This window comes from Struthio camelus, chromosome 8, assembly GCF_040807025.1.
Source record: "Struthio camelus isolate bStrCam1 chromosome 8, bStrCam1.hap1, whole genome shotgun sequence".
Lineage (NCBI taxonomy): Eukaryota > Metazoa > Chordata > Aves > Struthioniformes > Struthionidae > Struthio > Struthio camelus.
Window position 1 is genome coordinate 28374376 of NC_090949.1, and position 26737 is coordinate 28401112.

General features: G+C 46.4%; 1 protein-coding gene across 6 annotated transcripts in view; it reads right to left on the reverse strand.

Moving 5' to 3' along the window:
• Positions 1 to 9494: 9494 nt before the first annotated feature.
• MOB3C (MOB kinase activator 3C) overlaps positions 9495 to 26737 on the reverse strand; it is a 29921-nt gene continuing 12678 nt past the window's right edge. For 4 of the 6 annotated variants that reach the window (XM_068953054.1, XM_009674189.2, XM_068953052.1 and 1 more), the window contains 2 exons: positions 16392 to 16594; positions 9497 to 11110 (listed from right to left, as the gene is read on the reverse strand). In XM_068953054.1, coding sequence (XP_068809155.1) covers positions 11081 to 11110; positions 16392 to 16594 — 233 coding nt within the window. In that variant the 3' untranslated portion in view covers positions 9497 to 11080. Of the gene's footprint in view, positions 11111 to 16391; positions 16595 to 26737 lie in introns of all 6 variants that reach the window. The other 2 variants (XM_009674188.2, XM_009674190.2) reach the window with 1 other exon arrangement.

The following is a 26737-nucleotide window of genomic DNA, read 5'->3' on the forward strand; positions in this document are numbered from 1 at the left end:
AGCTCTCCAGCACCTCCATCAGAGGTCAGCTTAGCCATGCCAGAAGTTCACTATCTCCATCCCACACATGTGCTTTTTAAATGCTTCATGTTTCAGAGTGAAAGTGCGCTTAAGGAGCTAGGAATAAAGTTTGGAATATTGTGAGGAACAGCACAAAAGCACTACTGTAGGCCAAAATCTCAAAAGGACTTTGAGAAATCAATGTTGTACACTTAATTTTTCTGCAGATACCAATCACAAGCCATCCCTCAACAGCTTATCTTATTCCAGCCTTGCCTGCTTGAACCCCTTTTAGGAAAAGCCCCAACCTTTCTCTATTAGGATACATTTTCTCATTTTTCCACATTCTTTTGAATAATTTACCCAGCAGCCTTATTACCCACACCTATTTCCTCAGTCCCCAGAACTGCTATCTCTTTTTGTCTGCCAGTGGATGATAAATCTCCTTGTTTGTGATCACTATAGCTACCAAAGAGGAGCAGCACTGTAAGAGCAGTGGGGCAAGGACAAAGGTGCTACTCAAATGTTTTTTTGGTCTTTATAAATGAGTGCTACTGAATGGGGATTTTAATTTTGCCAACTGTATCTCTTCTTTAGATTTGTTATTTATATTGCCTGTAAAAATATCTGACTATAAAAACAATTAGGTTGTCTTCTCAGGAGAGACACAAAGCTCCAGCTCTGCACAAAAGCAGCCTCAGAGAGACATACGGAGGGAAAATAAACAAACAAGCCAAAAAAACAAACACAGCACACTAACTGCGGTTAGCAGATGAGTCCCTTCTTTCTGTTTTACAGAGAGAAACTCTGATCCACTTCTCAGGTGTTAGAAAGGCTCAAGCAGAGACGGTTATCAGTGATAAATATTTCCCACCATAAAGCTGAGCAGTGGATTCATTTGCAGACACGTATCTCTTGCACGAAGAAGCTTTTTTCATATCAACTCAGACTGACATTTTAAAAGGTCATACTTAGTCTGGGTGACATTTCAATCCACTATTCACAGTAGTAAACTAAATAAAAGATGTAAACTTGGTAAATTTAGAGTCAATATAAAAGAGTATAGATTAAAATCAGGTCCAATAACTACTCCCTACCTCATTTGTAATATATCTTCTCCATAAAGATTTCAAACGTCAGTAGAGGTATTAGCATTCCTGTTAGCATGCATGCGTGTATGTGCTTGTATACATATGGCTACAGATACCAGATAGGTAATGGGAATCTTGGAAGCGGAACCTGAATAAGCCTGAAAAAAATCAAATTCCAAGCAAGCCAGTTAGCAGGACTTTAGCACAAACCATATAGGAGGCTTAACCCATTTTATTTTGCGTTTGCAAAGAGCTGGGAGCTTGCGCACAACGTATTACTACATTTCAGCTAAGAGATGGTAACTTCCAAATAGCAAGAGCCTGTAGAGGTGACTGGATGGCAAAGAGGTACAGCCATTCCCACTCCCAGAGCTTCAGAAATCACCACTAAGTTGGCATGCAGAGAAAGCAACCTCCTTTTGTTACACAGGCCCAAGATTTTTGACTGTACTGCCACATATTGGGCCAAAACTTGTCGATAGTAGTATTTTTCACACAAATCTGTTCAATCCTGCTAGTGTTTGTTAAAACTGCTCAAGAGGAACACCAAATTCAGCTAGATTAGTGAACTACAGTTTTAACTTATAAGCATCCAAAAGGTATATTTTCATTCTGGACATGCAGCTTGGCACCCACGGCTCTGAAAACCAAAAGCTCAGCAAATACAGTGTGAGTTACAGGAATGTGCTACCTGTTGTTGCTGCCTTCTCTGCCAAGGGGCCGAGAAGACACACCACGGTTTTAGAGAGCTGCCAATTCCTCGCCAGGGTTCAGAGAAAACAGCCCGGAAGCAGAACAGTACCTCAAACAGTGGAAGAATGCAGGTCCCCGGACGGAATGGGAGGTATCAACATCAAGGTCCCCTTTTTATGGTATCCTCTCTCAGAATGAAGGAGCATTTTGTTCTTTCTACCAGGCTGGGGGTGGAAGAACATGTTGTCCTACAAACAGCAGAAACACTGAAGCTTCATCTCCTAAGGGAGGCAGTCCTCCGAATGTATGCAGTGGTCTAATGTGCAGGCCAGGTGAATATTTCTCCGCAGCTAAGTCATTTATGACAGCTCCTCTTCCCTCAAATGAATCTCCATACGGCAGTCCATACAGGTTGAGGACTTCCCTGCTTCCCTCTCTCCTCAGTGAAGGCATTAATAGTCTTCTGTCTTTGCTAACTGACCACCTATTTCCACAACGTTTTTAGAAGCTTTTTATCCCAGAAGGGTTCAGGAATTACATCTGAACATCGTTCCTGTACAACTCTCCTTGAACAGAAGTAAAGAGCAGTCTGGGGGAGTCATTCAAATACATGCAAGCCAGTTCAAACCCTCAGCATCTAGAACTGTGCCAGCTAAGAGGAGATTATCTCAAACATTTGTAGCGTATTTTCAGATTGAATTCGTGTGGCTTTTAATTCACATGTGTTGCTTCTTTATACCTTAGGTTAAAGGGCTCTCATACAACACAGCATTTTCTCTCTGTGAAAGTAGACATCTCTTCTCAAAGCAAGATCTATGTACTTAAATCCTTCATTTCTCCATCCTTCTTGTTACCTGCAAGATAACCCCAGCTGCACAACACACTTAACCGTAGACCAAGTCGTAAGTTTCAATCTAGCCTTTTATAAAGCATGAAAAAAGGATCTTGATTTTCATTTTGTTGTCTTGAATAGAATAGGCATGGCATTTCTAGGAAATGGTTATGCTAATATTTCAGGGCTAGGTCCTCTGTAAAGGGAAGAAGAAATAACCTTCTCAAATAGCGTAATTGGTCTATTAAACACAGTAAAATACGTCGTTCTTCCATATGACTTTTCCTTTTATTTTTTAATGGCTTTTCAAGTACATACCTGTTTTTTACCGATGCAAGACACAGCAGAGAAAATAAGGAGCCATCTATGCTGGCTCTCGGACAAATAAAAAATAATTAGTGAGGCTAGTTTTGATTTAGCAGCGTTAAAATTGGATCACAGTACTTTGGCCTGCGTTTTATTACTAAAGTGATTTTAAATCTTTACTAGAATTATCCCTCACAGCCAAGCACCTAAATCTATATTTAAGCACCTGCAGTCTGGTCTTGTCTGATTTTCAAGACACAGAGCCTGCACCATTCCCTCTGCTGCTCAAGGAAGCTATAAAGGCTCAGTTGCTCTGAAAATTATGCTTCTCATTTAGGCAATTAAACCCAGAGACATGCTTTTCCAATTGTATTTGCCAAGTTCAAGCTTCTTTGTCCTTTTTCTTTTGTGCATATCCCTTCCCCACCAAAAAAAAAAAAGAAAAATTGCTGGTTCTTGCAGGAAACCCTGCAAGATTCATGTGTAGCCTCATGGATCTCGTGAGATACACCTACTCCTAGAGGCCATATATCAGTGTCCCATCTGGCAAAGCTCTACACAGCAGTGGATAAGGGGAAGTTCTCAAAACGTACGTTAAAAGTCCCGGTATGGATGTCTATGAATGCCATGGTGAAACCTACTTTTCCTGCAGCCAGATCCATAAGAAGTACTCATACCTTCACACAGTGCCTGCCCACTGCCCGTTGGGACAGAGATCTTGAACTGACTCTATTTAATGGGAGGCCAGAGTAATGCGGGACCTGGACAACATACTGTCTACTGGAGGCAACTTAATCTAAGCTGCTGGAAACCCCCAGCAAAGTGTTTGGCTCTACTGTACAGGCTGGTCATTAGGTACCATTACTGCATGCCCCTAAATTCCCCTGTCTACCCCAAACAGCTGTTCAGCAGCAGCAAAGTGATTCCTACCAATCCAGATTCAAGAAGTTTGTCCTGCTGGAATCAGTCCATCCCAGCTTTTACGTGCAAAGGAGATGTCAGAGAGGTGGGTCTCTCACATTCAGTGGACCTTCCAAATAGTAGGATAAAAAAGACTCAAGGAAACAGAGCAGGATTTCCATCTCTCCTGCACCATAGCAAGGGCAGCTTCAGCCCTGCACTTCATCCACTTTGCATGTCCTGGATATGCTCCTAGTGCCTCAGGAGCCCAGTGATGCCAACTGTACTGCATGTTTCTTTTCCCTCTAGAGGGAAACAACACAGCTGCACAAATGGGATCTTCAGACATGAAAGGTGCTGCACAAATGATCCGTACTAAAAAGGGAGACAGTCAGTTTTCTGTTACATGCTTGCAGTAGAGTAGGTTTTTTTTTTTCAGTCTTACTATCACTATGTACTGCTAACAAGATAGTCCACTATAAGGATGTCTGTGCGTTTTAATGAATTTGCAAGTTACAGCACAGAAATGGTTTCTTGGGTAAGAAGTTGTTGTAACTGCTAGGAACAGAAGTGGGAAGGTGATTTTCATTTGAGCAGTGATGTTTTTGAATGCAGCATCCCGGCTTCATTACGCTGCATTCCTGTTCTACTTAGGTACTTTTCTTCGCATCAGAGTGCAGTTATGTTGAGCAGATTGCAAAGTCAACCAAAACTTAAACGAGATGCTAGGGCAGCTGCTTCCAACACAGAAGAGATGTTAGCTGAGCTTCTACAAGGCCAGTTATGGGTCACAGAAAGAATCCAAGAACTACAAGAAAATAAGTCTTTAGAAAGGAACAAAATCACTAAAACAGCAGTACAGTTTGCCACAAGATTAGAAGCTGAGGCCCTCCATAACATTCTCTCCACCTATATGCAGCCACATAAACCAACACATCCACCCTGATAGTTTAGCCTGCGGCTGAAACATTGTGTAGTTTTCAGCTCTTCCTTCCAGTGCACGTTAAGTGTGAAGAATCCTGGCGCTATTAGAAAATTGCATGAATAAGACCCAAGAGAGGGAGACCATGACTACACTACTAGTCCTGGCCTCCAGCTCAAGATGACTGCACAGAGTTGCCCTGAGACAGATGATTCTTACACACGCTCACCTGAAAGACATGTGAATGAATGGCAAAATACTTACCTCTCTCTGTCATTATGACATGGCCCAAAGCAATTGGCAGCTGGCCCAATTTTTATTTGATAGATTATTTATCAAAGATCAGACAAAGGATGGGTCTGTTCCAGTAGGGCAGCTCCCAGGTGGTACAACTTCATTAAAGTTAATAATAAAATTGCTGCTGGAGGGTTACCCCTATGGCTCTGAAACATCTCCTTCTAACACGGGCTGAAGTGTCATACAGGTTGAAGAATCCTAAAAAAATGAGTCTTCTTCCCACCCCACCTCACCTCACCCCATCTCCCACCATGAACACTGTGCACTGCAGGAGGATGTTAAATGTGCACCAACACTTGCTGAGTACAGAGCAACTGCATACATGAGTGGCCAGCATCCAGACCCTCTTCTAGAAGACAGTGAGAGAAACCCTGCAGGCCATGGGGAAAAGCCTTCCTGCACGTTTTACACCAAAACACATAATCAGGAGAATGAGTGCCAGATACTTCTAAGGAGCAGCCATGCACAGCTGTGGAGCTGCTGGACACACCTGGTATCCACTAGGCATCATCTGAACAGAGCTATCCCAGATGTCCTCATTGCTGCCAAGGAACCTGTGACTGGCCCCAGCAATGAGCAGGCTTGAATGTGGAGAAGGTTAGGTGGGCTCAAACTCAGAAGAGACAAGAAACCCTGGAGCAGTCAATGTGCGGCCAGCATTGAGTGACTACAACATAGGCAGTGAGTCCGGCGCTATGAATGTCAGCAGCAAATGCCATCATCCTGTACCTCAAAGCATCAGGGTAAGGTGTCTCATTTGAGCTGAATGGATTGTCCTCCACTGAGACTTTAAACTGCAAGAAATTTGCAGGCACACCATACTCTCTTTTATTTCCCTCCCAGCCAATGCTACAGGGAGAGACTCTCTCAAGTAAGATACTTCATTTGCTGTTGATAAGTTTTATGTCCATGCAGACATCCAGTAGTCCCCCACGCACTGCTGGCTTTTCAGCTCTGACTCAGGGTCTCTTTTCAGCAGGGAGCTGAATGCCACGCTCTTACTTCAAGGTTTTCTTGACACCCATGAGTCATTTGCCCTTCTCTGACATGCATGAGGGAATCCAGACGATTGGGCTGTGCTAGCAAAGTCATCAGCCTCCAGAGGCAAAAGCCACATACATTCACGAGAGAGACTCCTGCCTCTGGTTGTGAAACTCACTTCTAGAATCAGCATATTCCCCCACCCCCAAAAAAGGTGTTCCGGGAATGGAGACTCCTTGACATCTAGTGTAATTAACCCTTTTCATCCCTTTCTCATACCCAGTGGCTTCATGTTCACCTCTCACCACAGACAGCATTTTATCCCTTAGTAACCCTAGCTCTGCCTTAGCTTCTTTTCTTTTCTTCCCACATATGTTCTGACATCTTACAAGCTCTCACCGAGAGAGGGGTGTCTCAGAAGAGATCACACCATGGTTATTGTGACCAGGAATCATAGGACCGTCCACCTGGGATCTTCCAGCCTCTTGCCTTAGCAAGGACAGGTTTAATCTCAGGGGACACCACACAGACCAGAAACACCCCCATCACCGCTCCCTTGGCCCAACCCCACTGGTGAAGTGGCCACCACTTCCCTTTCTATGAGCCTGTGGCAGGGGTAGGTCAGCCTTGACCTCTGCCTTGCCATGGGGCGAAAGCAGCCCATTTCACTGGCCAAGCCCAAACCCTTGCTGTTTCTCACCCTGTGGCTCTAGGACAGGGGCAGTTAGGCTCCACAAAACACTTTCTCCCTGCCACTACAAGGCCATTTCCAGATTCTCTGAGGTCTGCAAAGCACAGCCTCCCTCCTGTGCCAGCACTGAATTGCCTCTGTCTGAAATGACAACTGGTGCCTCAGCCATTTGCTCAGTCCTGAACGATGAGATTACCGCAAGGAAGGAAAATAAAATCCCAGCAATAGCTTGTTTCCTGTCCACCGGGAGAATCCAGTGACTTCGCAAAGAGACAACTGAGTTCCAGGCACCCTGCAGCCAGCCAGACCAATGAGTCACTCAGGGAGCTGGGGCTAACAAGAGCTGTATGCCTATTTAACCTATCCCAAGGTACTACCTGCTCTCAAAACATGCAGGGATGTTTGCTGAAGCTCTGGGAATGCTGGGTCCTCATGGGCATCCTTCAGCCTCCTGAAAGAAGTTTGACTTAAATACACTCTGTGCTTTCTGCTTCATAAACCTCTCTGCTGTACTCAGGCATAAAACAGTCCAGGCTGGGAGGCACTGAGACACATGAGGAAAAGGAGAATGGCTTAGTGTCTTGGAGAGAGACAGAAAAACCTTTCTGGCAAAGGACAGTCCTATAGGGATCCATCGTTGCTTCATTACTAGCCCTATAAAAGTGGTAGTAATTCAGCCAAGAGGCCTCGGATATGCTGGTAAGAACAGCTCCCTTGCTTCCCTCTAGCAAGGCTGGGACCCTCAGTGGGGACAAAAGTCCTCAGGCGACTGGCTGAATACGAGGAAGACCCTGAGGGAAGCAATCCCATGGATGGAGCAGCTGATGCCAGGGGGAGGGGGAACCATGAACACAGAAGTGCCCAAGATCTGTCTTCCCCATTGCATAAGCATTGCAGTGGCGAGAATTTGAGGGAAAGAGGGTAAAAATGCTCAGCCCTTGCGTGCAGCCACCCTCTGGGGTGTATGGTGCTGGATAACATGACCTTTCTCCTTATTCAGACACAAATCCTGAGCAACGTGGGTGACTCCCATGCTACGAGATTTTTTCATTAATGTAACAGAATTTGCTGCACAGCATTTAATGGCTAACAAGGAATCCAGCCAACAGGGAGCCTGTGAACCTGCTTGGCTGTGATGATCTCCCATTTGGACTCTCTGATGTGTAATAAGCTGGTTGGACTCTCTGATGTGTAATAAGCTGGTGGAGCTCATCTGCAGAATGCAGTGCAGACATTCATTCAGGTCTCTCTCCCTCCCTTCCTCTTCTTCCTATACCACTTATAGAGTTAATGAGGATGCAGTTGTCATAGCGCGATCACACAAGCTTTGTTTACTTGGGGAAATCAAGATAAAAAGAAAAGAAAAAAACCCCAACCTTCTAAAGTCTTTAAAAAAATAGCTGCCTGAGACGAGCCTCTGGCTTGGTGGTTCAGGAACAATCAGTGCTTTCTGCTGCACAGGAATCTGTGGGAGCTCTGTGGTGCAGAGAAGGTAAACAGGAGAAACTTATTCACTGCCTCTCCCATAAGCGGGAGGGCCGAAATCCTCAGGCATGTGTTTAAAAATAAACAAAACAAACTCCCCTTTTTTAATACATAGTGCATAATTACCTGGTGGAACTCATTGCCAGAGGACAATGTAGACAGCAAAAATATAAGCAGGTTGCTGTTTATGAGCATGATTTACAGCAAGTCTTGTTAAACTCAAAAAGTTCAGGACTGTCACCAACCCTAGATCTGGGCCAGTGTGGCTGCATCTAGCTGAGGAAACCTCCTGGAAACCTCTGAGGGTGATTAGTGCTTCCTCTCTGGGTACCTGTTCACAGAGTGCACCGTCCTCTTGGGGAGTATTTTTTTCCGTTGTCCAGTTGAACATCCCAAGTCACAACTGTGGCCGTTGGCCCCTGTTTCACCATCTGCCACTGTTGAGAAGAGGTTGACTGTTGTCTTTGTACCTCACCTTCACGTAGCTGCAAGCTGCTATGAGATCTCCCCTTAGGCCCTACTGTTGAGATAGTTTCTCAACAAGTCTCAACCTTCCTGATTACCAGAAGCTGGGAGAGCTTCTATGCTTGGATTCTCAAACCTGAAGAAGGCAACAGGTTCCTGGTAGAGCTGTAGCTGTCTCCTGCCTCTGCCTCACACAGCAATTTGTGCCTGTGGTTCTTCTTCATATGAGGAGGCTCCAACAGAGATCCCAGACCCCTGGAAGCAAACACCTTTGGAAAAAGTAGTGTGTAAAAGTTACCACCAAGCATCATTGCAAAAATACCTTCAGATGGGGTGCGAGTGAAAAGTTAGGAAAGGAGAACACTGACCAGTAACAATAGCCTTTGTCAAGCCCCTTTTTGAGATGCAAGCTGAGGAGAAACACCAAAAGTCGAAATTCTCTGTACAGCCAACGGAAAGCAATGGACACAGCTGGCTGTAGCTGTATGTTCAGGAGTATAAGCACTTGCATCCTTCATAAGGACGTCCATCAGTCCTTTTTCAGCAACTCTGAGTAGTGTTCACATCACGTCCCAGGGCTCTGCTGGTGAAGACTGAGCCCCTTTTCAGCCTGTCCCTGTTCAGCCAACTTTCAGCAGCTGTCTATCGTCTTCTTTATTATGCTCCACTTTTTGCAAAACTGGGAATTGCTGAGCTCTCCATGTGGCACAGAGATCTGTCAGTGCTGCAACTGTTGGGGAAGATCCACTGTTCAAGTTATCCTAAATGCCTTTTCATGAGGTCTTACTTGCTACAAATGAATCAGGGAAGAATGAAGGACACCAGGCTCATTCATGATTCTTTAATTAGTAACAGAACAAAAATGCTTGGACTTTTATTGATTATTTTACATAGAAAATATTGGAATGATGTATTGGGTGCCTTTGTCTCCATTTTGCTCTTTTTTATTTCCATGTAAAAATATACATCTGGTACACAAGATTAACAAAAATAGATTTTCACAACAAAGTAAGTGCTTTGAGCACTAAAAATCCATTTGTGCACTTTAATGCTGGCATTATATTTACATTTTCCAGCCAAACCCCTCCCTTCCTGAAAAGTGGGCAAACCCCTGATTATAAATATTGGCTGTGTGTAGTATACAAAACCTTTCCAGAAAAAGGCCTGGAAGCACAAACATAACAGCATTGTGGCTCAGACAATTTGATTTTAACTCTCCAAAATAATAAAAAAAGACTTCACCGCTTGTCAAAAGGAGAACGTCACAGGGAACACAGCAATAGTTAATAGACGTTGCAGGCCTAAGAGGGAGAAATTTTGAGGTGTGATACTAACGCCTTTCAAGGGAATAATGACACAGATCAGGTAGAGATGGTATGGTTTCTTTCTCAGGCTAAAGAAACCCCAGGCAACAAAGTTTAAGTAGAGCAGATCTTGTCTTTTTGGAAGAACAAGGTAGATCAGATGTCTCTTGAAGTCCCTCCCAGCCTAATTAACTACGATGTACAAGTGGATAATGGGAAGACAACAATTTCTACAGTCAGCATCTGCTGGTTTTGAGGCAAGACAACATGTCAGAAAATGCTGCTTGTTTTTTGGAAACAGTTTCTTTCCCTCACTTTGTATCATGATTTCTGAGTCTGGAAAATACTCAGGTAGGCAGGGCTGATCACACTGAAAAGTGACCTAGTTCAAGTCCATCTGTCATGTGGCCATCTAGTCATTAGTCCAAGAAATGTTAGGTACATTTTGGAATATCATGAAGTCTGCTTTGCAAAGTGTGAACATTTCCTGGGGGAAAAAATGGTCCCTTTAATAAAGCAGGGATTGGTCAGGGCAGAGGAGGCATTCATAACTCGTGGTTACAAATGTTACATTGGCTATTATGAAGGCAGTTGGGATCAAACGTCACCAACTTTGCAGAGCTGACCTCAGATATTATCACAAACCCAGTCCATATGAGAATAGTAACAAGCATTACTCAGTAGCCAAGTTCACACCTGCTCACGAGTGACCTTTGCTACCAGGATCACAGTACCCTGTGAGCAGGTATCACTAACAAAACACTCAGATCCTTATAGCTGAGGACAAAACAAGAGGAAGGGTAACTGAAGGGATATCACCAGACATAGGGCTAAGGCCAGAGTGGGTAAAAGAGCCAAATTTGCCTTGTTCTCCAGTAGTCAATGGCTTTCTAAGACAGTAGCCACATGACAGAGGCTGGGATGTATTAAAAAGAATTGTCCAGAGATGTTGAACAAGCTTAGGATTCAGCCCTGGCCTGAAGAGGCTCTTCTGCAGCGTTCATAGTTCAGTGGACTGAAATAATCAGAGTGAGTTCTTCAGAACAGATCTCCCACCATACGGTGTCTTGTCCCACTGGAATGAGCTACCTGCATTTGCCTGCTGAAATCACTTCAGTGGCAAATTCGTTCTGTCATTTCTTTCTGCATTGAAGGGGGAGAGAAAAGAAAGAAACAGTAAATACAAAAACTGGATTTGAGTAAAGTGACATGTAAGACAGTTTGGTAGATATCCAAAAGCAACCCAAGGAAGTCACCATGGAAATTTCAAGGAGAGATTCCCTGTTTCCCATGCTAGCCCTCCTGGAACCCCTCTGCTTGTCTCATCTGCTTTTTCCTGGGATCCACCTCAGTCTCTGTGGCGCAAGGTCATTTTGGCTGTGCCCTCGCCTTGAAAGCAGTCCAAGGAAAGAGCACTGCCTGAGAAGTCAAAAGATCCAGGTCCTGCTCCTGACTAACCATGACCCCTGCCTTCTGGTACCCCTAAGACATAAGAAACAGGGTCCACTAGCCTGATCAACCTCTCCATCAGTTGTTCAGCACCACACACTCACAGCTAAAGTCCCCTCCTCTCAGTCACCACTCCTGTCATTTCTCCAAATGCTTCATCTGCAAACCCTAGCCCTGAGCTAGGTGCTGGACACAGGCTGAAACAAGATGACAACAGCAAATGCTGCTTAGGCTAACAGACTGTTTTCTTTAGCCAGCACTGCATCTGCCAATGCCAGCTACATTTGAAAGGTGCCCAACTCCAAGCTAGTGGAAGATAATATTGTCCTTGCCTTAAGGAGTTCAACTAATAGCTTCCCAATTGGATACATTGCTGCAGTGAGGAAAATCTTTGTTTCACTCTGGCTCATCAGGTTCACAGTCTGTGAATCTGCACGTGCGCACAGATAACCTTCCCCCCACCCCAAGAAAAGTTTGAACATCTTAAAATGTATTCTCAAAATAGATCTGAAGTCTATTGGCCTCTTGCTCCGTGGAAAAGGAAGAATGTGACTCCAAGAAGTGCAGGACTAGAAAAACGGGATGACCCTTGAGTAAACCCATGAAAGGCCCTTTAGTGCTATAATGAAGCTGGGAGCGGTAATCTCTGCTCTTCAGTGCTGAGAGCTTTATTTTTGAAATCCATCAAGGAGAGAGTGGCAAAGACAGGGCTTCTCTCTAGATGACATGTAAAATCACTCAAGTGCAGAATGCTGCCGTCAAATGAAAAACAAATACTCTACCACAAAATCATTTTACGAATGAGAAGTGCCTACAAACATCTCAGAAGCAAAAGGAAGAGGGGTGAGAAGAGTGTGAATGTCCCTTCACAACAGCATTCAGCCCACCCCACTACTGCAGCAGGGGGGCACCATGCACAAAAGTAGCCTTGAGTGGGATAGGTTGGGGATTCCCAGGCCACCTACAAGCTCCTCAGGCCAGCCCTGAATACCCAGGGCATTCATCACACTCTGGAAATCCCCCTAGCTCTGCCTTGGTACGTAACCATCTGGGCCAGTGCTGCTGCCAGTGCTGCTGCCCAGTGCTGTGACCTGCCTTCACCTTCCTCTAGAAATGAGTGAACAGCTTCTCTCAATGCCCTCATTTCTTGATTCGGTCTTTGTTAGGAGAGTGAATCAGTGCCTGCTGCTAGCTCTGCCCAGACAAAGGATCTATCTCATTCTCAGCTCCTGGGATTTGCTACTAAGCAATCACTTCCCAAAGAAGTTTGACAAAAGGGAAACTGAGGCAGCAAAGGGAGATTTACCAAGATGCAGGCTTAGAAACCAAGAATCCCTTCATCCCATGATCTCTGTAATTTTTCTAAGCTATTTGGGCCCAGAGGACATTTGCTGGCTGAGGAGATGCTGTTTATTTTTTTTTTCTTACTCCTAAATCCCATAACTGGGGCTTCCCAGTAGAAAGTTTATGCCCCAACCATAATAAGGCACTGAGACCTGCTATCTCGCTCAGATTTTCTCCTTCTTCATGCCCATATGCTTGACAGCCTTCCATAGCCATGTGCAGGGAACAGGCATCTCTGCAGGCAGGCATTTTCTCTTTCATGGAATTCATGTGGGCTAACTCTGACCATCTAAATGCTAGGTTAGGCCAGTCATCCAGGCTCCCTCATGAGACAACCAAGAGAGACTGACACTCTCAAGGACAATTCATTTCATCTCACCTGAAAGATGGATCACCTTTCCACAAACCTCGAGAACTAGGAAGGACTGGACCCTGTCATCTTAGCCACCCTAAAATAAAGGAAGATGCAACCCACTATCTGTCCTTGCTTATGTGTCAGACTAGCTGAGGAATCCTTCAGGACTTAAAAATACCTAGAACCAGGGAGATAGCCAATGGTGCAGCCCAATGAGAAGAGGAATGAGCAAAGCAAGTTACTGGCATTTTGTCCTGGACTGGTGAGAAGTAATTTGCCAAAGGAAAGTGGGCTGAGGTCAAGTGGAAAGTGCTGCAGAGGACTGATCCTATTATTTGTGCATCCTGCTGAAGCACAGCCAAAGTAACACAAACACCATGCCCCAGATCCCCACACATGCTCTGCAACACAATGAAGCGGAACCAAACCAGGCTCCCGGGGCTCATTCACACACTACTGTGATGTTCATAAAGAAACTTCCCGTTATTGTATCTAAGAGGGAAGAAGAGCAGAGGAAGAGATTGTTACAGAAAGGTAACCTTTACCCCTTGTCCCTTTTGGTCTCCTGGTCTTTGATAGCATTTGAGGTAGTAGGTGGAATAAAAGTTTAAAAATTCCTCTATTACACAAGCTTTTGCATAACTCCTCTGTCTCAGCCTGAGAAGGCTGTCACAATCCTCTGCTGGCCAAGTAGCTGCTTCCAGCCCTACAGATTTGTGGCCAAGTCTCACCTGCAGCAGTTAAGTGCCGTTTTCCCCGCCTTCAGCAAGAAGCACTGTTTGAAGCTACTGAATCAACAGTAACCCATGCAGACTTTGGCACTGATGGCAGTGCCAAGCTGCAGCCTCCCTGGGAAAACAGAGCGGTCAGAAGGAAGGGAACCTGCGTTCTGTGAAAAGGGTCCTGGGATCTTTCTGGATCCAACAGAGATGCTAATTTTTTCCAGCTCTTCAGGGGATCGAATTGCACAGGAATCAGAGCGTGGGCCTGTAATTGAAAGTGAAGGGGCTTCTGTGGCACAGCAGAGCAGAGCTGCTGCAGCTGATCATGCACAAAGTCTTGGCCATTAAGCCATGTAACCTCAGCGCAGCATAACTTGCTTATGATGAGGGGCTGGTCACAACAGAAGCAATGTATGACAGCATATGGGTCCTTTAAGCTTCAGCCCATCAGCTGGCGGTGAACCAGGAGAAATTAGGTGCAGGCTCCGGATTCCTCCCTGGCAAATCTGAGTCAGTTGTGGGCGTAGCAGCACCTGCACCAGCTTAGAGCAGGGCTATATTGTCTTGTGCTCTGTGACTCCAAATGATGTGCAGGGATAAGGGGCTGCAGGGGGACTGGTGCAGGGAAATAGGAACATGCAGATTCCTCTTGCCACGTAGACTGAAAGTCCCATCAGTTTCCAAACTTAGATCCAACCCTGTCCATATCCTTTGTTTTATTTTGGGATGAAGAAATTACAAGACCACTTTCTCCAGACAGGATTTGAACCACAAACTCTAGGGAGCAGGAGGCCACCTTTCCTGGCCCTACAAGCAGCCTGCTGAGATTTTGACAGAGATTGAGCCAAACAGTCGAGGAGAAAGGTTGTAGGTGGTGATGAGAGCAGGTCTCCAAGGGTCCCTGTGCATGGCTGGGTTTCCTGGGAAGACTCAGCAGGGTTACCTTCAAGCCCTGCTAGCTTACTGCCTCCAACAAGAATTACCCAGAAAGACCTAGACTAACACAGTCCTGCTGCCATTCATGCATCAACAGGGACAATCTTTGAAGGTTGTTCACAAGTTCCAACAGATTGTCCCTCCCGCCAAAACCCAGCAGTGCCTCCAAGACACAGCCATTGGCTGGTTGCAGAAGGTCACTCCTGCACACACCTACACCAGAGATAAATGTTCCTCGTTTCCTTGTAGTTTAGCCCTGATTGCATCACACTGGAAAACCTACTCATCTTAGATTCATCCAGACCCATAAATCATCCCATGTTGCATGTGAGTCACTAGCATTGAAAACTTATTTAGCAATGTCAACCTCTGCTTTGGCTATTAGGAGCTAATTATTTACATTAGCAAGCATCATTCAAAGGAGATGACACCATTATGGGCTGTAAATCAATGCTAAAGAAGCTTGTCATGAAGAGTGGTGATGAGGAACAGAGGACAGTGCTGCTGAGCTGCCTTTTTCTAGGGCTGAGGGTCATTGTGATAAGATAGGTCATAAACTGTATGAAGTAACTAATACAGACGCTGTTGCCTTCACGTCCCCCTGATTAGATGATCATCCTCCTTCCCAAATCAGAATTAGAGCAGACAGGCAGAAAATTGACTGAGACAAATGAAAGCAGAAAAGAAATTAAAGCACTTAGCACTCAGTCCCCTACTTTTTTCTCTCTAGGCTTAGAACCTCTTTGTCTTCCCTGGCTCCGTACTACTGCATATGCCCTTTTCTGCAGTCCATCCCCCTTATCACAGCACACTAACTACTGGGTTCCCAATTAATTCTTTTCCCTATTGCTACATATCCTCCCTAGCTCAGGTCACACTCAACCTTGCCTGTGACACACTTGCTTCTCTTACAAAACCAACTACATGTGTCTTCTAGGTTATTTGCCAGGGCTGTCTGGTCTCTCCTCCCCGCCCCCCTCCCCCCCATCCCTCCGCCCTGCTGTATTAAAGGACTCTCTCTGTCTCTGTTTGCCTAATTGCTTCCCAAGGGAGGCTGCAGGGGAACTTGTTGCTCCAGGGAAGCCTGTACAATTCAACCTCTATAGCTATTGTCTGAAGCTGTGTGCCTTGTCAGGGTTTGCCTTCCTCCAGCCTCATTATAATTCAAACTGGGACCTTAGTCCCCTAATGAGAAAACTCAGGTCTATGGAGAGGAGATTTTTGGGCTCAAGTCTTATCCCTGAAGGCCACATGGATAGAACTGGCTGGAGATACTTTGGTCTGCAAATTTCATTAGAGTTACTAAGACAGTATAGAAGGACAATATGTTACGGTGGCCCATCAGAGTGCCAAGGAGTGATTCGTGGCAATTATAACAGAGACAAAGTTTAAGGAGGGTTTTCGAAGACTAATGGGTTGGGAAGTTCTCCCTCAGAGGACTAAGGCTGATAGTCACACAGGAGAAAACATGGGCATGCTTTTGAGGTAAGGTGGGTGAAAGAGTCCACAGGGGCTGACTGCAGTGGCCAGAGTCCAACCCCAACTGAATTTACCAGTGCTGCGTTCAACCCATGCCACTCTCACCCCCTCCGCCTCCCCATCCCTGGGACATCCTTACCAAAGGCTCCAGCTCCCGATGGTCAACAAGGCTGAATTCCCTGATGAAGTAGTAAAAGTGTTTGTAGCAGGTGTTGACGTGAGCCTCAGCACCCATGTTGATGATGCTGTCAAAGTGGTGGATGTAGACATGGACAAAGACACGGAAAAGGCGGGTGAGGATCTTAGTGCAAACTTGCTGGAACTGCTTGGGGAAGGGAACACCTGCAAAGCAGAAGTAATTTGGAAGCTGTTTGACCATTTACAAAAAAACACCTAGAATTTAAATGTCCTTGCCGTGATTAACAAGCAACCATGGGTGATGAGGAAGGACTCCCTTGGCTAATGTCAAGGATGACAGCCACACCAGGGAAATTTACCGTCCAGCTCTCCCAGATACTTCCTTCTTTCTCAGGTGGCAATTTTATTCAGGCACGGTCTGAGGACCTGGGGAGTTTCCCCAGGAGGGAACAGTTCTCATCCGCCACATCTGTCCACATCTGGCTGACCCCAGAGCCATCTGGCAGAGGGTCCTTCTGCCCTGTCTCTCCACCTTTCCTCTGCAAGCCTGTGCAGACACAGACAAATTCAAGATAACGGGAGACTTCTCTAACCTTGGCCAAGACCACATAGCACAGCAAAGGGTTGACCTGGGACCATGGGCATGAGCAGATTGCTGCAAGGACAGAGGCAGTTTGCCTTGAGAAGTCTTTCCCTTCAGCTCAGGTGGATGAGAACCCACAGTGAGTCATAACACCAGTCTCTGTGCCATGTCCTGTGGCTATGCATGGTCCTGTTCCCTGCCAGACCAGTCCACCTCATGCAGCCACATGTACTTACCCAGGTCCTTGAAAAAAGACAAACCTCCTTCCAGCAGGGAATAAACCTTCCCTGGGATATTCTGAATTGAAAGCATGGTTTATACTGTTCTTTCTCCAAACACCTTCAAACATCACTTCTGATGCACCAAAAGAAACAGGTGGGGTTTCTACCTTTTTTCCAGGTCCCTATTTCAAATGACTATCTCATTAAAACAGAGTGGGAGGAAAACTGACTGGCTTAACAATGCTCAGGTTATAATTTCATTGCACCTCTATGATGGTACCTCCTGAGATGTCCTTCCAGGGTGTTCAAGAACAGGACCCACCACAGTGACTACTGCAGACTCTGTACTTTCAGCCTTGTCCCACACAAGGACACAATTTCTACTCTACGATTCCATCCTCATCCAAATACAACCCTCTGGCTATTATCACAGTGAAAATCTCATAGGTGTCAGTACAGTCAATGCCAGGAAGCTTGGGTAAATCTCCAAAGGAAACATGCCTTTGAAACCCCCAAATACATTTTTTGGAAGATGAAAAATGAAATGATTGGAATTTGTTTTCCTGAAGGTTCTTCCTCTCCTGAGCAACAGAATGCAAATTTGTAAATAGCAAAATAAAATCCTCCCTTCCCACAGCTGTACCTGCCCCCTCCCTTAGCTTCTTACTAATGCAGCACTTAACATCTTAAAAATCTTTCCAAATAACCTCCGGTCAACCATGGCCAGCTCAGGTATGTTGTGCTCTGGGAAGCATGAGCAAATCTCTTAGCTAAAACATAAAAATGGAGATTTTATCTTTGAATCTTTTTCATCAGCCTTGCTAAGCAATTAAACTCTTTTCCCAAATGGTCCTGGCTGTTTTGTTTCCCAGTAGCAGTATCATGCCCTTCGCCTCCAGAAGTGGAAAATGCAAAGGATTTTGTCCTGTTGCCATCTCTTGTGGAGCCTGTGTTTTCAATGGCCAAAATTCAGTGAGCGCTGAGCTCAGTTTCACAGTATTTATAACAGAAGATGATCTCTGGTCTAAAACAGCATCACCCTCAACCCTGCACAGTCAAGTCACCTTTTGCTTCATGCACCAAACTGGTGTGGCTGCCAGGGCAGAACCAGTGCATGCTCATGCCACAAGTGGATGGCCCAGCTGGGTCTTGAAGGAGGAGACACATCTGGGTTCAACATCACATAAACATACAGAGGCGGTTTTGAGATGATGTATAGCCGTCGCCCAGCATAACCGCAAGCACACCGTGACCCCAGGGCTGTTAGCACAGCAGTACAAAAGCCAGTGGGACCCTTGGCATGACCCATTTCCCTGCTGCTACCTCCATTGCTAGCTCTAACATATACTCTTAGGACTTTCTAGGAAAGGTATTTGCATCTGGCAAAGTACAACCAGGACCTCCCCATGCCAGCAATTTATAGATGGTACCAGGGGTCCATTTCTGCCCTGAACCTTTGACTGTGAAGCTCTCCTTGCCTGCCTGTCTGATAAGGACGGGGATCAGACAACAGACCACTGGGTATCCCTTCATCTTGCAAAGGACTGGGTGCTTTATTGAAAGCTTCATTTGAGCTTTTTGCCCTAGGTGAGAATGTGCTAAGCAAAGAAAAGCCCTAAGCACCAAGCTGGGGAGAGAGAAATGCTGATAGGATGGCCCCTGCAGACCAGCTTTGAAGAACTAGCCAAGAAATAGTTATTTTAATAACGACAGTCCATCACAGCAAATAACGTCTAATGACCATATGTTCGCGGTGCGGCAGTTGGGGAATACACATTGTTCTGAACAGTGTGTGTCTCCCTGGGACCTGGAGACAAGCAGTTGCCTGGAACGCAGCAAGGTATCGGCAGGCAGGCAGCGTTGTGTTTGCGGTCTCCAGTTTGTCACCCGTGATGCTTGCCTAGTGACTTGCTTGTTCAGTCAAAATAAGCAATGAGGAAGAAATCAGATCTGACCAACCAATGGGAGTTTATCTCCAAACTACAAAAACTGATGGTGAAGTTAAAAAACAAACCTCCACCCAGTTCCGAGTTGAGAGAGAAATAAAATCAGGCAGTGAACAGCGAATCAAAAGGATCTGAGACACCCAGGGCTGATAGCGTCTGTGCTCCAGGTAGTGCTGTTGGATAAGCCACATCCAGAGCTGGTAGAGAGTGAAGAGTGGCTTTCCACTACTCTTGGTCCTAAGGTTAGCCAGGGACCGTCTTGACCTGTAAGTCCAAGTCTTCATGGACACACTGGCAGCTGAAGGACTTTAAGGGGCAGGCACATCCAGCTACAAGGTGTATTCTCCAAAAGCATCTCTTGCATCAGGGGACAGGGCACTTAGCACAAGTCTTTTGGCCAACAGCAAATGTGCGGCTGTGTCTAGGAAGATGCTGAGCTATCAGGTGATGCCTGAGCTATCAGGTGATGCCTGGAAAGATCTCATGGTGCAGGGGGGGAGGGGGGGGTTGCCAGGACCTAAAAGTATCCTAGTGGGGCACCCCACCACTGTACTTTCACATGAATCTAGCAATATCATCAGCTCCTAGGACATGAAGCTGAGCTGCTCTTCCTCATGTCCATCACAAGATGTCAGTGTGTGGCTGTCCCTTCCAGACATGGCCAGGCTGCAGTGGTGTCTGGCTGTCACCAATGGACTTTGATAGGTCACCCCCATGTCACGCCATCCACTATGGTCTTTTTGGACAAGGGATTAGTGGGATCCACGTCTATCCCTTTCTCCCTGCATTACCCCTCTTGATCACCCAGGGAGGCACAGCCACCCCCAGCAGCGCAAGGCACAGCGCAGGGTCATCAGATCCTGCTTCCGCTCCCCATGCTGCTGCCACGTCTTGGTCTCCTGTGCCCTAGGACCCTGAATACAGGCTGCAGCTCATGGGCTGGACCCTGCAACTGGCACAGGGGATCACAGACCAGGAGAGGCATCAGGGCATAGCTGGCCTTGTACCAGCTAGCAGGGCACATTGCCCCCAACCACACCTTACAAGAAATGCGCAAAGACTCCAGACAGGAGCCAGCCACCCAACATGGAAGACTTGTCCATCTGATACAGGCATCTTCCTTCAGCTGAAACACACGCAGCGTGGTATATGAGAGCTAACTCCTTCCCGTGTCCCTTCCCTGACCTCGAGCTTGGAACCTGTTGCTCTCTCCATTGAGCGGATTTCTGGAGAAAGTCTCTCTCTCACCCTGTGCACGTGTGGATCTCAACCCAGGGCCTGTTCTCTCTTTTAAAAGCAGGGAGACATCTCCCATGTGAGAACTAGGGATCTGCTCAGCATGGTGGCTTGTGTGAGTTGATTAAAGCACTTCCCTGTGGGAAGGAAGCAGGGCGGATATCTGATAAGCAAACTGCTCTCCGGACCTGTGCTGCTCTCGAGCTCAAAGCTTCTCTCGCCTGGCTGCTCCAGCCAGCAGCAATAGTGTCTCGCTTCAGATCTTCAACAAGTTAGAAAGCAACACACGCCAGCCCCAGCACGTGAAATGAAAGGAAAGGGCTCTCTAATAAAGAGCTATCAGCAAAAAGGTATTTTGACTAACCTAGGCAGAGCAGCATGAATATCTGGCATAACCATTTGTCCTGGATCATGGCTGCTGGCACAGTGGATGTCCAGCAAGCAACTCGTGACTTCCTCTCCAGCACACAAGGTGACACAGCAGGGGATAAAGTGAGAGCAGGCCATGCTTGCTTGACATTTAATGTGCCTCCTCATGCAGGTCAGAGTGGTTAAATTACAGATAGCACATACCAGGCAAATGCGAAAACCTCATGAAAAGGATCTTGGTACTGGCCAGGCACCAGCCCTTCCCTTCCAGATGCTTAGCTTTAAATCCAGAAGTCATACCCCAATACATAACACTTCAAAGCCGTCCTAGCTGCTAAGAGGGTTCACCACGACAGCAAGCAGAGAAAGAACAGGGCCCATTTATCAAACATCCTCAGAGGCAGCCTCCTCTCACAGCTGGGCTTCCCCATCCCTGTCAGGTTAGACAAACGGTGTTACGGGCGCATGACACAGAGAGCACATTAGTCACCAATGTGCTGGCACATGGTACTTGTGGATGGAGCAGCGATGGCCCTTGGGTTTGGGGGACTCGCAGTTTCTTTCTCCCTATTGGAGGTGGTGCACAACGGCACAACCTGGCAGGCTAAGCAGCCCAGTGATATGAAGGGATGAGGCAGGTGGGATCAAACTCTGGTGGGACAGACCAGCGTGTTCACAAAAATTATGAGGAGGGGACCAAGGGATGCACACACAGTAGGACAATGTGAGCTCACTCGGACATTGGGAAAAACCTTTATACACAATATCAGCTCTTCTCATCCACCTGCCATCACCAGACATTATATTCAGATGCTGTAAACTGATTGGGCAACCAGCAGCTGGAAGCATCACTTGCCCCACAACAGACATGCAGCCGCACCTGAGGAAGAGCAGAGCAAAGCAGCAACCCATGGTGCTGGTACAGGGAGAGTATTACAGGCATTCGAAGCCAGGGCAAAAGCTGTAAATAGGGCAGGTACAATTTCACTCACTGCGACACAGCCAAGGCATTGGTGTGACTCACAGCTGCGAAATGAATTAGCACCTTCAGTTTATCTTGGCTATTTTGCTTGAAAACCCAAGATGTCATTTAATGCTCAGAGAAGCCTGTTTTCCACACTCCGCACTGATTGCTTCAAAACATAAGGAAACCATGTGGGACTATGTGCAAAAGGAAATGAAAATGAGAGGGAACAAACTGCATGTGCTTACCGTAAGGGAATGCGAATGGGTCTTGGATCTTTCCTGCCATCTCTCCAGTCCCTAGACCTCATGCACCAGCCAATTCAATTTTTTCATGATGAATCAGTACTGTGAAACTATTTTGGTTCTTGGCAATTGTATTTTTTTCCTCTATAAAAGCAGTTAATTCAATGAACTGTACGATGAATTATTATTGTTATTATTATTTCTAAATTCCATTTTGGCCAGTGTATTGTTCAGTGAATCGTCTTTTCCTAAAAATAATCCTTTAAAGCTCCATTTAAGACTAATGGCTTGACAGCAGCTGAAAACTGGTGTGGTGTTAATTTTGGAAGGAAAGAGAGGAAAATCTTTTCTTTCTTTTTTAATGACAAAATTTGTAAAAAATAGCCAGCTGAGAAAACTGCAATAATTAGCTGAATTCTGAACATTTTTCTCCTGTTGTTATGGAGAGAAAGTACCAGATAATTTTGCAACAAGTTTTCTCTCTCTTTTTTTTTATAATTGTTTTGGGAATATGCTTGAATGGCAGAGTTTGAGTTTTGAAAAGCTTGCCAAGAGCCGTTCCAAAATCTCCCGAGTATGAATAACACTCATTAGAGCCACTGGCAGAGCATGCGGGTTGTTTCTGGTGCTGGATTTGCTCCACACCCTGCGTCCACACTGATATAATAAGAGCAAAGTGTCAGCCTACGTGACTGATGCCTGGCCTGACCGATGCAGCCGCAGTGCAGTCACAGCCACAGGACAGCCGAGGGCCCTGCAAATCCTGTCCCCCAAGCCCTCCTCCCTGCCCAGCACGCTTCCACCCATCAGCAGCTCCCTAATAACAAGCACTGCCCAGGGCTCTTATCCAGTGAAACATTTATATTAACTTATTTGTTTTCTAGCAGGCACCACAGGGCAGAATGGTTACCAGGGAGCAGCTGATATTTTCCAGGTGGTAATTTGTTCATATGCCCACTCATAGAAGAAATCTACTGATACAGTTTTACCAGCTGGTAAAAATCTACCCATAGAGTCATTTATTTTTATCCCTGCATGGGAATAATGCTTATTCCCCACTTGAATGTTTTTTCAGCATAGGTACATCAGTTGGAAGAGTGAAAACAGAGCTCTAGCACATGCAAAGCGACACGAGTCATCTGGGAAAGCTGTTACTATAGAGGATTTACAGCAATTGGGCTGGCAGAGCTCACTCCATTCAGGGAACTGTTTCATCTCAACTGGCAAACGGACAGGTTTCTGCTCCAGAAGAAGGATTATATTGCAAAGCCTTTAAGTGGGACTGAGCCCTGTGGGTGGATTTCCCCAGGGATGGGGATGACATGTTTCTCTCCCCTCACCCTTGCCATAGGCAAGGTCCATTGTACATGGACCGCTCGGCTGCCTTCTCCCACCATGTCCCATTAAACCTGCAGAGGGGTTTTCTTGCGGTGGAAGCTGCATTACTGCTGGCTAACTCTGCCATGTCACAAACTGTCTGCTCACATTGTCCTCACTTACTGCCATTTTAGATGTCGTCTGCCTCTCCAACATCAAGTTAAAGCTGACACAGCTCTGCATCACACAGTTTGGCTAAATTGAAGGAGAAGGTGTTTGGATGTCCCCATCCAATCCAGACCAAATTCACGTTGCTGGCAGACTTGGCCTGATCTCGCTGCTCCCCTCCCTCTGCCACAGCGCTAACACATACGAAGGGAACAGATGCTTTGGCGGTGCAAATCAGCAGGGCTCTGCTGCAGTAAGTGGAGCTGTGCCGATTTACCCCACCCAAGGTCTCCTCCGTAAAGCGAAAGGATCCAGAGAGCTCACAAGCCAGCGAGCCATCTCTTTTCATTTCCACTGGAGCCTCTTACCCAAGGGTGAATGATTTCCAGTCCTGATCTCTGAAATACCTCTCACTTTGCCTGTTAGTACAACCATAATCAAGCCCTGCTGAATCATGCACTGTTTCAGGGTTTGTAGTTTCTGGATGGACAGGGACACTGCAGTTAGCAACAGACAACGTTAGCAAGTTTGGGTACCGCTGTTGCCAAAAAAAGGCTGTCTTAACTGCAGTCAGGTGGCCTTAGCCCGGGAGCAGAAGAAAGCATTTGTCCTGAGACAGTTTTGTTACATATGGCAAAGATAGGCCATGAGAGAAAGCTGAGATGGACACAGATGAGGGAGAGAGTTGGAAAGCAAGGACTCCTTGCATTATGCTGAGGTTTGGGGAACTTGAAAAGGAAGGATTTTCTCCTGTGACAGTCACAGCGCAGAGGGAAAGGTACAGCTTGCTCTAGGACTCTTACCACCATGGCTATGGAAAGTTGCAGCAGTAATTCTCAGAGCTGGGCTTTGTTAAAAATCAGTGGCCTCTAGTAGAGATGTTCAATATACAAACTGGGTGCTGGATCCATCCCCTGAGATGAATCCCCCCAGTCTGCCATGCAAATAACCCAGAGAGCTCTCACCATGCAGCCCAGAAGCCCAGAGCATCGCTCCTAACCTGACTGCAGCCCTGCACAAGGGGGTAACCCTGAGCTATACGGGAAATGTTGCCCTTCCTTCTGTAAAGCAACCGCCCCAAGCTCTCGGGTCTCCTCCTCATCTCTCCCCAACTGCCCAACAGGGACAGGCGGGAAAAGAGTTAGGAGCTGCAGTAATCACTGCACCATTTTCCCTGTGTGTTTTATGTTACCAGATATCCAGGCCATGTGGCAGATACAGATCTCGGCCCAAACGGCCATGCCAGGGATAACTAAAGCTTTGCCACGGGGCAGCGTGCACAGCAGGGCTGGCACGTTGTCGCTGCACTCCATCCCAAAAACCAATAGGAAGGAGTTGTGTTCAGCAGCTGATCAAAAACAGTGGCAAAGGAGGGGTTGAAGAGGAGAGAGGAGGGGAATGAAGAGCCAGGGATGACAGGAACTGCCTGTAGCAGCGGACGCAGAGCAGTGACCGTGAAACTCCCCTTGAGACAGTGGTCAGCCATGTGGGTGAAGTTCTCCGCTGTAAGCAGAAGCGAGATAAACTTTCTTTATGCTAAATCCCATCTTTACTGCTAATTTTTAAGAAGCTTATTTGAAATTTATCATTTCTTAAAACAAACAAACAAACAAACAAAACCTTATCCATTGTAACAATGCCGCATACGCCATTAGCTCTGGAGAGGCCCTCTGCCCTGGGAGCTGTCTGTAGCCATGGACAGGGGTGGACGGCTCTGTTTTCCATTCACACCTTGCACAGCAAAAATGGTTTCCTTTCATTGCCTTGGAGCGTGCAACCTTTCACTTTGCCTTGCTGGTCTCCTGCTCTTGCGTGGCCAAAGGGAGGGAGGCAGAAACACAAAAATATGTCACTAGGGAAAAAAAAATACTTAAAAAATATAGGAAGCTGAGCTGGTCTAAAAACTTCAGCAGTCTTAGACTCTGGCTACACATGAGGGACTTGGGGCCGATAAGAAGAACTAGTGTAACAAGCTCCCTGTGAAATGCTGTAGCTAAAAAGATAAATGGGCTCCTTGCAGATACATGTCTGGGCATAGCAAGTGGAAAAGGTTGCTCTCAGCTCTGTGTGCAGCATTCCTAGGACACCCTGATGGTCTCACTCCAAAAAGCAGCTATTAAAAATGTGGCTAGAGTCCAAAAAAAAAAAAACTGCATGCAGAGGGGTCTGGATTGTGGGAAATGGGCTTTTGGCTGAAGGCAACACACAGTATCTCTTGATCTGCTGAGGGCGGGTTCAGCCATGACTTCAGAGTGGCCTGCAGGTGCCCAAGGGGGACATGGCGGCTGGCAGCGCTCCCTCTGTGTGGCAGCCTGCTCTCGTCTCACCACCCCAGGGCAGCGGTCCTCCTTATCAGCCAGGAACATTTCAGACTTCTCCCCCTCGTTTAAACAGTTCCCATCTCCCCCGTGCTCCTTCAGTGTGTTGTATTCTCATCTCCTAGGTCCTTTTCCAAGAGCCTGGTTCTTTTACGAAAGAGGGCGAACATCTCCTTTTGTCCTGGCTCCTTTCCCGGACCCCTGTACCTTTCCCAGCTAAATGCTCCCCTGGCCTCCTCCCGTTCTTTGGAACAGAAAAAAGGAGCAGCCCCTGTCAGAAATACGCAGATGTGACATTTCCCTTCGTCCAAACACCTCCATCTTCTGAAATGCCAGAGCTGCCAAGCAATTAACCTGAGCACAAGGCAAGCCAGTCAAAACCAGTTAATTGGGGACATACTGATGACAAAATGTGACAGGCTCTCTCCTCCCACTACTGCCTTTCATGTTCTTTAGAGTGAGCCCTCAGGCTAAGCTACCTTTTACGCATGTATATATGTAACGCCAGAAGCACTGAGACATGCCAGCACAAGGACTGAAGTCACTTGGCGACACGACGTGCTACTGTCACAAAGAGGCTTGAAAGATGGGCCTGGGAATGGTTTTACTAGAGTAAAACCAGATTTGTCTCAAGCCTGCCTCCACCTAGCTGTGATATCATGCAGAAGTGCCCCCACGTCCAAAATGAAACCTCCTTACGTTGGGATGTTTTACATCCCACAAGGAGAAGTACCAGAAATGAGGTGAAAACCACCAGGGACACAACTGTGGCTAATATTTTCAAGCAGGCAATGTGCAGACAGCATAGTAGGATGGGCATGGACCAGCCAAGGGTACCAGCAGGTGCCCAGACCCTCTCTCCCACCGTAGCACAGCGTGTTTTTTGGCAGCCCCATGCTGTGAGCCAATGCCAAGGAACACTTCCAGCATCCTTTGCAATATTAAGACTCTCTATTGCTGACTCCCCAGAGCAGCTTTCA